We start from the raw sequence: 11,200 nt of genomic DNA, 5'->3' as shown, positions 1-11,200 counted from the left end.
AAAACCCATATTTAGAGTCTCTAGATATTCATAAGGATGATCAAATAAAAAAAATATCATGATGTGATTACTCAATATTATTTTTTTAATAAAAAAAATTTGACTTTAAATATGAGTTTTACAAAAATATTTGATGAAAGTTTTCGAAGTAAAAAATATATATTATTGCATGAGAAAATCCGATGAAAGTTTTCCGAGCAAAAAAAATAATAAAAATACCAAGTAAGCTCAATGTCAATTCAGTGACAAAATCAAAAAAGAAGAAGAAGAAAAATAAATTCCGAATTTAATTTTCTTAGTTGTGTTTTAAAATGTTTTAAAAAAAATATGTTTTTGGAAAAATATATCGAGAATATGACGATTTTTTGTTTTATTTTTTCAAAATAAATTAGATTAGTGATATCATACAATATATATTTCGTTTTTAATGCGTGTGGTATGAAAACAAACATGTTGGGATAATATAAATTTCGAGAGAAAATTAAAATCAATGTAACTATTATGTATAAGATGTCATCAAATTGTTTGCAAAAATATTTGATTGAGGCGATAGAGTTTATTTATTATTTATTATTTTATTTTAATTTGAATTTTTATTTTTATTTTTGCAATTTTCACTCTTCATTTTTTACGCTTTGTATTTATATGTATATTTCAATTGATAATTATATAAGAACTCGATTCTTTTACACAATGTACAAAGCAAGACCAAGTCAAAGAACGGCAAATAATATTTATTGGGATGATTTCTGATATTCCAATAACATTAACCCTAGATTTAAAAAAAAAAAACAAGTGAAGAAGTGAGACTGTCTCACGAATCTTCATGAGATGAGTCAATTATGTTCATATTTACGATAAAAATAACAATTTGACATAAAAAATAATAAATTTTCATGAGTGAAACAAATTGAATATATATCTGACAAAATTGATCTGTAAAACCGTTTTACTAGAGTTTTTATGTTTGAAAATTCATATATATAGAATAACATGTAGACAAGTTTTCTTTTCTCGAAGATTGTTGGGAAATGCCTTCAAATATAAGGCAAGCAATGACTAATGTACAGACTAGGAGTTGTTTAATAATGCCAGTCACAGCCCTCTGCTACATTTATTTGTCCATTGACAAATCATCAAATAAACTTTTTTAATAAGCAAAAGTATTACACGAAAGTAACATTTGGAAAAGGTGTCACTCTTGAGATTTTGGGAAATATGGTATCATGGAAGAAAGTCTTTTATGTTTTTAAAAATAAATTGTATGTATTGATTGATTCATGCTTTTAAGGTAAATGTGTTGGGATGAGATAATTGGCTAGTCGAATCGTGGCGTAAAAGATATTAAATTTATATCGTTCTCATCGTCTATAACTTTTGATAAAAAGACAAACGTTCAATCATACAATCAAAATAAAAACAAAGTTTATGAGTTCGATTCTCATGGATTGCAAAGAATACAATTAATGATATATATTGTTGGGTTGTCATAATTAGATTGACTATACATATACTAAAACAATTGAAAATTGATCTTTGAGCTGTTGTATAGTTTTTTAAAAATATTTGAGTTGTGATTTTTACTATTAACACATGTTGTAATTTTTGGTAAAATAACAAACGTTGATTCCAATGTAATGGTTTTGTTTGTTTTGTTTGTTCTGTTTTTTTCGTTTTTTTGTTTGCTATTCATATGTAAATTTCAAAGCAATCATGGGCTTGACCAAAGTAGTTTGACTAAAAGAGAGAGGTTTATCTTTAACTATTTAATAAATACTGAACAATATCGTAGGATAGATGGTGTAACCATGTGAATTAAGGTTCGGACAACTCGGTAAGACGAAGAATTTATTTCGCAATTAAGTCAAAGAGCGCAGATTTAAAAAAAAAAGATTATTATTTATTAACGATCTAAGAAAGCTTTAATAATTTGAGTTTTCCAAAAATATTAATGTAATCATCAACGTATATAAACGAAAGACGACTCATACGATCTAATGATATATTACAAAAGAATTGCTACACAACTCTGATTTGAATCTCATAGAGAAAAGAATATCTACGTAATTAGAAATTAATGCATTGATATATCAATTCAATACGCTAAACCTTGTTGGGAATATGGATCGAACTAAAATATCAATGTTTTGAAAATTCTGTTGAACTTTATTTTGAAATCAAGTGGTGTCATCGGATATTCCATTAAATGATAAAAGATCATGCGCATAAATATTTATTTAAAAAACACATACACCATAAGTCTAAAAGTACAACTAACACTCAAAAGACTAACATTCTAGATGGAAGAGTTCAGAGGCGAATTAATCAAAAGAAAACTAAATGAGAGTCATTTTCAAATGTGTATATATCGGGGCGGAGTCAGGATTCAAAATTACCTGGGGCTGGCTACATCTCATATTATATTTAATAAAATAAATAATTAAATAAAAAATTTAAAATAAAAAATATGTAAACATTGACTTTCATGAAAACATAGAACAAGAATATTTAATATTTAATAGCTTAAAAAACATGGAACTAAAACACTACTGAAGTTATGCTCTTCGATTTTTCTTAATTTAACTTATTATGGCTAACTAAATCAAATCAACGTTACAGATACTAAATAATTGTTACTTTAATCCAATAAACCTCGAACAATTATAATTATTCTAAAACAATTCCCGAAGTTAATATTTGACAATCCTAAAGCATCATACATTTAAATATAAAATTTTTACAGCCTTGTAAGTTCGAAAATCCATTTACATAATTTTGAATTTTTCAAAAATTCCTACAAAATTTCATAAATTTGTATTTATATTTTCTATAGCATCCAAACATCCAAATAATAAATAATCAACACTATAAATTGAAAACCTCTGATATAAAATTTGAAAATTCGAAATAATGCCCAAATAAATTACGAAAAATTATCAATACCTCCAATCGGCTCAAATATAGTACCTACAATCATTAATTTAATATATATCAATTATTAAAATTCAAAAGAACCAAAATATACCCAAATTTCGAAACACTAAAATCTGAAATTAACTTTAAAATCCGAAACCTAACTTAGAACAACAAGAAAGTCTAACATTAAAATTTTCTCATGATTTCCGGTGAAAACGATGATCGATAGGCGACGGCCAATTTCAAGACGGAAAAGAAACTTTGAAAATTTGGTATTAAAAGAAAGTTTATGTCGCGGGGTTTCCGAATCTACAATCGATTTTGAAAATCGACGACCGGCGGTGAAGTTACTGTCATTTCAAGTAACGAAAATTATGATGGCTTTACTGAAGAAGAATGAAAATGACACGGGGAGTGAATAAGAGAAAGAAAATTGATCGAGACTAATCAACAAATTTTTAAAATAAAACATACCTATTATTTTTTAAAAAAAAATTAGGTGGGACCAGAGCCCAACCTAGCTCCGCCCTTGTGTGTGTATATATATACATTTGAAAATGAGTCTCATTTAGTTATATATATATATCACACATATATAGTTTTTTTTTTTTTTGTATTTTAGTGTTTTTATTAAAGTTTATTTGGTGTATTATATTTTGCTTTACTTCTTGTTTCTTCAAGTGCGATCAGTTTTTTTATTTGAAGGGATATTTTTGGAAAACTCAAATTGTTAAAGCCTTCTTCAAGTGAAAATTTTCTTAAAAACATTAATTTATGCATAATAAATCGAAGTTTACCTTTAATTAAATCAATCATCGAGGAATAAAATAAAGATTATTGTTGATATCCTATAAAAGAAGGTGATTTCTACCCTCACGACCTGAGAGGGCAAAGAACCATCCAGGAAAGAAGTTAACCGTTAATCCAAATGCCATCTCGGCGAAAAGTCATCACATCCAACGGTGTAAATTCAACCAAGACCAAATCAACATGATTTCCCTTTGTAAAGAATATGTAAGAAGTCAAAGTCTTTTGACCGAAAACTCTTCGTTGTAGGAACAATTTACGAAACCTCATCCTCGTGAAGAAGACACTCTCTATAAATATATATGCAAACACAAACTCAAAAGCGACCAATTCTACTCACTGTTTCCACACTCGACCAAATACTTAATCCTCTCAAATCGAAGCTGGTTCCAATGGCGAATCCGGACGAAGTTTCGGCCATTGAATATATCAGAATGCATCTCTTGGGCGAATATTCTCCCACCCCACTTTCTTTTGCAGAGGATAATACCAACTTGTTTAGTTCGTATGTTTCCAGCAGTGCTCAGCGTAACGCCGAGTATATACTTGATTTCTCGAGCTCTGATGAATCTCAGATTCTGGAGCAAACTCAATATAATGGTCCTCCAATGATCGACCTTACGGCACCGAGAGCAAGTCATGATAGGAAGCCTTCACTGGAGATTGAACACCCGGAGGCGAATGAATGTGAGTGGATCATCGAGTTCTCCGGGTCGAATCATCAACCGAACACACATTATAGAGGCGTGAGGCAGCGGCCATGGGGTAAGTTCGCTGCGGAGATTCGGGACCCGAAGCGGCGGGGAACCAGAATATGGCTGGGGACTTTCGACACCGCGGAGGATGCAGCCAGAGCATATGACAGGGCGGCGTTCGAGTTGCGCGGGAGGAAGGCGATTCTCAACTTCCCCCTCGAGATTCAGCAGGCGGAGAACGCGTCGCCAGGCGCCGGGGAGGAGGAGCAGGAGTTCGGGAGAGAGCCGAAGAGGACCAAGTGTGAGACGGCGGTCAAGGATGAGATAATGGAATGGCCATTGACGCCATCGATATGGAGCATGATGCCGCCATCTCCACAGATGGTTACATGAACGTTCTTGCATTCGAATACCGAATGATGTATATCGTTGGACTTTTTGTCATGTTACCTTCGAGTAGAATTCAAATCATATGAATAAAATATGTTTTGACCAGTTGTCCCAAATACCTAGGTGTAGAGTTCAATAAAACACGTTTTTACAGATTAAGTAGCTCCAATGTACTCATTCCGTCCCACTCATTTAAATTTCAAAACTAAGAAATTGTTTAAAAAAAATAAATTTTATAAAACAATTTTCTACTTTACTCTTAGATAAAAAAAAAATAATTACTCTTACAAGTAGTTAATGATATTAATTTAATATGGGTAAATAGGTAAAATAGTAGGAAATATAACACTAAAGATGAAAATTAAACTATATAATCGACTAAAAATGAAATGTAGCTTAAATAAGTGGGAAAGAGAGAATATTAAATATAAAAATTAATAAACATTGTTTTTCCATGAATTGACGATGTATAACTTACACACAAAAATGTTTAGTATTAGAAGTTCGAAAGTTTCCACCAAAAGCATATTTACTGCGAGAATAGTTCTAAAGTTTCCTCAATTGATATGGATATGTTGTAAACTGAGACAAACGTTCTCAGATCTCTAGTATTTACAGTTTACTGCCAAATGTGCATGAATATATACGAGTTTAAACTAAATGTGCCAGTTTACTTATATCTCACTTTTTTTTAGAGTTGAGTTAAACCTAAGACTAGGATATCGCACTTTATATTCAACAACTCATATTTATTCTTACATATCGGGGTCGATGAGATTTCACGTGGCTCCCACATGTAACAGTAAATAAAGACGATAGGATGAAACCTCAGGACAATAGCTAACTGGCTGGCATCTCATTTGCCATTTTTGAGAATGTTACATTTCTCTCATTGGTGTGAATGTGATGGTGTCTGTGGGGTTGGGTCCGCACAATGCTCAACGGATGCCCAGTATGATACGGTATGTTTTTTAAAGTGGCCATGCATCATAGCTCGCACAGGTTAAAAGTCAGTCTGGATTACACCGCATTATCTTTTACATCTTTCTATTGGAGTTTTCGAATAAAACACTAAAATAAAATAAAAAAGTGCGATAGAAAACAAGAATTACAGAGTGGAATTTTAAAGATAGAATCTGTCAATCAGGCCGAATTGGAGTAAATTTAGCACCGATTGACAAAAAATGGACAAATACGCTCTGCACCAAGTAGAAAGTTACAAGAAAATGTTGCCATAACACAAACTTAATATCGTTCTTACAATTTTTCAAGCCCAAAACGAAAACAGCTGCTAGCTTTCATGAAATAAAAAAAGTAGTGGCATGAATTAATCTCTAATGTGCTGCACTGGTGAATCTCACCTCGGATATACTCCACTAGTGGAGGAAACACTTTTTGAAGTAGAATTATACCTTGATAACTTGGCACTGGACTCAGAAAATTCCACCGAATTAAGGGGGGAAACATTTGTACCAAAACTAACCGGAACGAAGAATGCAGGCTCCGAAGGCAACGGCAGAGTCAGTGAGAAACTACTGAGCATGAGAGCAACATTAGCCATTGTTGGTCTATCCACAGCATTTTCTTGAACACACAGCAGACTGATATGAAAGCATCTCAATATCTCACGCATCGAATTTGAACCATCTTTCAACATAGGATCTATCATATTTATAGCTGTTCCCTCACGCCAATGGCTCCAAGCCTGAACAATCCAGAAATATCCGTAAATCCGAAGATTTGATATATTTAAATGTGCTTTTTTTTAAAAAAAATATCAGCTCCATATTTTGTGCATTCAAAGGCACTCATTAATTAGTAATTAATACTATCAACAAACATATAATGCAAATATTTAATATATTCATATAATTTAAATTTAAGTTTCTGAATTTTACTTACAGAACTTAGCAGGTCTCCTGTGTTCTCCCCATTCCTAAAAGAGTTATTCCTTTGTCCGGTCAGAATTTCCAAGACCAGCACTCCGAAGCTGAACACATCTGACTTAATAGAGAATTGGCCATGCATGGCATATTCCGGTGCCATATATCCACTGAATTAAATAGCCAAGGTATGTGGTTAGTATCGAACAATTTTTCCTTTTTGGAAAAATAAAAAATCAATGCTACATCCTTAGAGAAGGTGGTTGTGATTGTAAGACTTACTAAGTTCCAACGATCCTGCTCGTGTTTCCTTGAGTTTCATCTTTCTCAAATAACCGCGCCATGCCAAAATCTGCAATCTTAGCGATCATCTCTCCATCTAACAAGATGTTACTTGCTTTAAGATCACGATGAATAATCCGTAGTCTAGAGTCTTCGTGAAGATAAAGAAGTCCCCTGGCAATACCCGTGATGATTTTGTAGCGTCTCTCCCAATCCAAATGTGAACGTCTGTCTGAATCTGGATGCACACACAACCCGTTCGGTATAAGTTAACAAGCTCGTGATAGAAACTACTAGCAGAGCATGACCGAGCACATTTTATAATAGAATCCAAAACTTACTAAATAGGAAATGGTCTAGGCTTGCATTCTGCACGAATTCGTATATAAGAAGCCTCTCTGTCCCTTTGATGGAGAAGCCTAAGAGCCTAACAAGATTTCTGTGTTGAAGCCTCGCCACTAACACCACCTCATTCTTGAATTCATTATCACCTTGCCCGAAGTCTCTCGACAACCTTTTGACTGCGATTTCTGGCAGTTTTGATGTACTCCCTGTTAAACAAGAAGAACTTCAAACCAAATAATCTTTGTGTTCAAGGTATATATATTCGACCACTTCAGTTAACTGTTTGCAAAGACGTCACGGAATCATCAATAGCTTTTTCTAAAACTCAAAGTGTATCAGGTAATGTTTATCAACCTAATGCAGAACTAACTTACAAAAACAACTGTTCTGTGATTAATCTGGATATTGGACAATGTAATAATATGCAGCAACTGAGAGCAGTAAGTCGAGGCAAGGATAAATCTTTTGTCCACAAGACGAAATTGCCCGTATAACAGTGCTGTATGTTGACGGCAATCGCCTCTAAGATACGACGACTTCGAATAAAGAGAATTTAGCACAACAAGTCTTGATTACAGCGAACGGCATATGCAGAACTTTCAAGCACAAAAATGAACGAGAAGGGAATGCAGCAAAGATGCAAGAGAAAAAATATGAGCAATGCAGATTGAGGGATTATTTGTAGTAGTCCACCAGTTGTATAGAAGGATCACAACCTTCTGGATACAAACGCAAACTTTCTGTGAAAGGCCAAGAGACGCACTGGATCAAAGGCAGCCTTCTGGATGGACACTGTTCTGGACGGACGCGCTGTTCGGTCCGAACGAACGATTTCCGTGTCACCGAGACCTAGCCTATCAGCGTCTTCTCCCTTCTAAAAACTTCTAATACCTCTTGAAGCCCAAACCCTTAGCTCAAAATTGGAGCTAATAAGGAATACTATTCCTAACACGTTTCCAACGTGAGACAGCTCCCACTTGCTTTCATTCACTACTCATCATTTATCCAACATGTTCTATATATTACCTTGTACACGCTGCCAAATCCACCTTGCCCGAGCTTGTTAGCATCAGAGAAATCATCCGTCGCAGCTCGAATTTCATTGAAGTCAAATTGGATGGATTCAGCAATGCTCATATCATCAACACCTTCTGAAAATGAAAGTGAATTACCATCAATAAAGTTGAATCTTTTATGAATGAGTTCTGTTTTTCCATTTTCTTTTATTACGTAGCTAGCTGAATAATCACACTTACTCTCCAACTTTACCCTTCGCTTATGCTTTATACGCCGCCTTAGGAAGACGCAAATGCCTGCAACTAGGATTAAACTCGCGACAATCGGAACAACAATGAAGATGACTGTTCGAGCTGTACTCTTTCCTCCTGCAAGATATGAAAATCACTTGCATTCGTATGTATCCAAGCTAGGATTTTAAATGATATGAAACCATACTAGGCCACCAGATTTTTTATTTCACGATCAATTTTAGTCATTTTTATTAAATGATTTTGTCTCTCTTTGCTCTTAATTTAGCTTATACCTCTACATTTTTCAAAACAAAAAAATTATCGTCGATTAATGCTCATAATAATAAAAAACTAGAATTACCACTTGAAGGATTCAACAATAATTTTTTCTCACGCGTGACTTAAAAAAGTTATTTGTAAAATAATTCATTATTCCCCTAATGGCTAATTTCATTACATGAATACTACTCATATATCTAAATAATTGATTTTTTTTTCAGTTATGGAAATTGAATGATAAATAAAATTTACAAATAATCAAATACATTGAATGTTAAACATAATTTACAAACACCTGCTATCTAATATTTTTCTAATAAAAAAGTTGATTTTATTTCCCATATGTGAGTTAATTCTCATATTAACTAATTTACATGTATATCCTTTTATTATCTTCTTTTAGTATCTTATGTGGATAAATGGTCATTTAGTCTCTTTGGAAAACAGCATCCTTCATCCCAACTTTAGGAACAATAATTATATTATAATGTGTTTTATATATAATTCAAAGAAAGCAATTGGTTTATTATTAATAATTTTATTGTTAGATTAATGGTCTTAATTACCAAATTAAAGTCTAATTATTGATATTGAAAGTTAAATTTATTATAATTTTACTCATGTTTATTAATAGGGAAAAAATGAGTAATATTAAAAAAATTAAGAGTAGGTCTCTTGTGAGACGGTTTCACGAATCTTTATATGTGAGACGGATCAACCCTACCGATTTTCACAATAAAAAGTAATATTCTTAGCATAAAAAGTTATATTTTTTCATAGACGACCCAAATAAGATATCCGTCTTACAAAATACGACATGTGAGACCGTCTCACACAAGTTTTTGTTAAAAATTAAATGATTAATTTGTTTTATTTTTAGATATGTTGTATGTAGAATTGCTGTCAACATTAACCAATAATCGTGATCCCTAATATTTCAAATATCATTTCAAGATTAAAGGTTATAAGAATATAGTTGTTGTGTCGGCATCTTCTGATAAAATATTATCGAATCTTCTAAATGGTATTGTCCCAAACACGGTTAAGTATATATTTAAGTTGACTTTGTGAAAATGACAATTTTACAGAATGTGGATATTGTTCAACTGTTTACCTGTTGGCGCCGGCGATGGTGGTGGGGTTGTTGCAGCCGGCGATGGTGGTGGGGTTGTTGCAGCCGCCGCACTGATCCGTTCCTGAAGCGTAGTTACATCATAGAACCTAGAAAGCCCGTACCAAATATTGCAACTGGGCAAAAAAATTTTCATCATTCTCCACCTTTCGGATCCGTTTATAATCTTACCTGCCTCCACCAAGCAATCATCGCAAACCTGCGCCGGTAAATCCGGCGTACACTGCATCAGCCCATATATCACCTGATAATCCGGCGCAGTCTTACTATCTCCACCAACCTTCAGCAAAGGTCCTCCGGAAACCGCAGATCTTCTCAGTTCGTCAAGTAGCTGTCTCAGATCACCATTGTCCGAGAAAGTACTTGTACTCCGCACGATAACAGGCGGATACGTATCCAGTATCCCATAAGTGGGATTGTTTGAATATCGCACCATGCATAAGTCATTCCAGAGTGCAGCTTTTTTCTGGTTCGGGCATAACCGTACAAGCTCAGAGGTGCCGTTAGTGACACAACTCCGGCATGCATCAACCTGAGCATCTGCTCTACACAGAACAATGGCGTTTACTTGATCTGGGTTTTTGCCGATGGACGCGTTGTAGAATCCGAAGCTATCGACATTTGACGAAAGGGAAGACAGAAGGGCGTTGAGGTTTGATTCGTATACACTGTTACTCGTGTAATTGTTTCTGTCATCAAAGTAGCAGTGAGCTGGGCCTACTTGGGAGGTGACAAATCCAAGAATGTTTGTGATCATGAAGACGATGAAAATAAAATCTAGACTCGATCTTTGGGAATCCATTGGTTTTGTGCATGAATTTACAGAACGGAGTTACTTCTAAATTCTTTAATAATAAATAATTGAATTATGTGCAAGGGTGGAAGTTTTCTCTCGTTGAAAGTCTCAAATTTCGATAAATAGGTAGAATGGTCAAGCGTCAGACAACCACAACTATGAAAGATCTTTTATCTACAAGAAGTGGCTAGATGTTGATTAAATGCAAGGGTAGAAGTTTCCTTTCGCTGAAACTTTCAAACTTCGATAAATAGATAGAATGGTCAAGCATCCGACATATTCAACACATATGTTCACAATCATGACACTATAAAAAAATTAAATCATATTAAAATTGAGATTTCAATCTAATTAAATATTAAAAATTAATTGAAAAAGTAAAATTTTCCAAGTCAATCTATACAACTTCTAGAAACTATGTTTAA

General features: G+C 33.6%; 2 protein-coding genes across 2 annotated transcripts; one reads left to right on the top strand and one right to left on the bottom strand.

Annotated features, from left to right (window-relative positions):
• Window positions 1–4,055: 4,055 nt before the first annotated feature.
• LOC142544564 (ethylene-responsive transcription factor 6-like) lies at window positions 4,056–4,967 on the top strand. The gene has a single exon (XM_075651601.1). The coding sequence runs from the start codon at window positions 4,116–4,118 to the stop codon at window positions 4,809–4,811; it is 696 nt and encodes a 231-aa protein (XP_075507716.1). The 5' UTR covers window positions 4,056–4,115; the 3' UTR covers window positions 4,812–4,967.
• A 938-nt stretch (window positions 4,968–5,905) lies between these two features.
• On the bottom strand, window positions 5,906–10,833 carry LOC142545441 (cysteine-rich receptor-like protein kinase 15). The gene is made up of 8 exons (XM_075652627.1): window positions 9,962–10,833; window positions 8,554–8,700; window positions 8,345–8,466; window position 8,226; window positions 7,315–7,524; window positions 6,974–7,211; window positions 6,711–6,861; window positions 5,906–6,513 (listed from the first exon to the last, which is right to left on the bottom strand). Exons 1-8 carry the CDS (start codon window positions 10,779–10,781, stop codon window positions 6,166–6,168), a joined length of 2,037 nt encoding a protein of 678 aa, XP_075508742.1. The 5' UTR covers window positions 10,782–10,833; the 3' UTR covers window positions 5,906–6,165.
• Between the last annotated feature and the right edge of the window lie 367 nt (window positions 10,834–11,200).

This window comes from Primulina tabacum, chromosome 5, assembly GCF_025594145.1.
Source record: "Primulina tabacum isolate GXHZ01 chromosome 5, ASM2559414v2, whole genome shotgun sequence".
Classification (NCBI taxonomy): Eukaryota; Viridiplantae; Streptophyta; class Magnoliopsida; order Lamiales; family Gesneriaceae; genus Primulina; species Primulina tabacum.
This window is presented reverse-complemented; position numbering and strand designations above follow the sequence as displayed.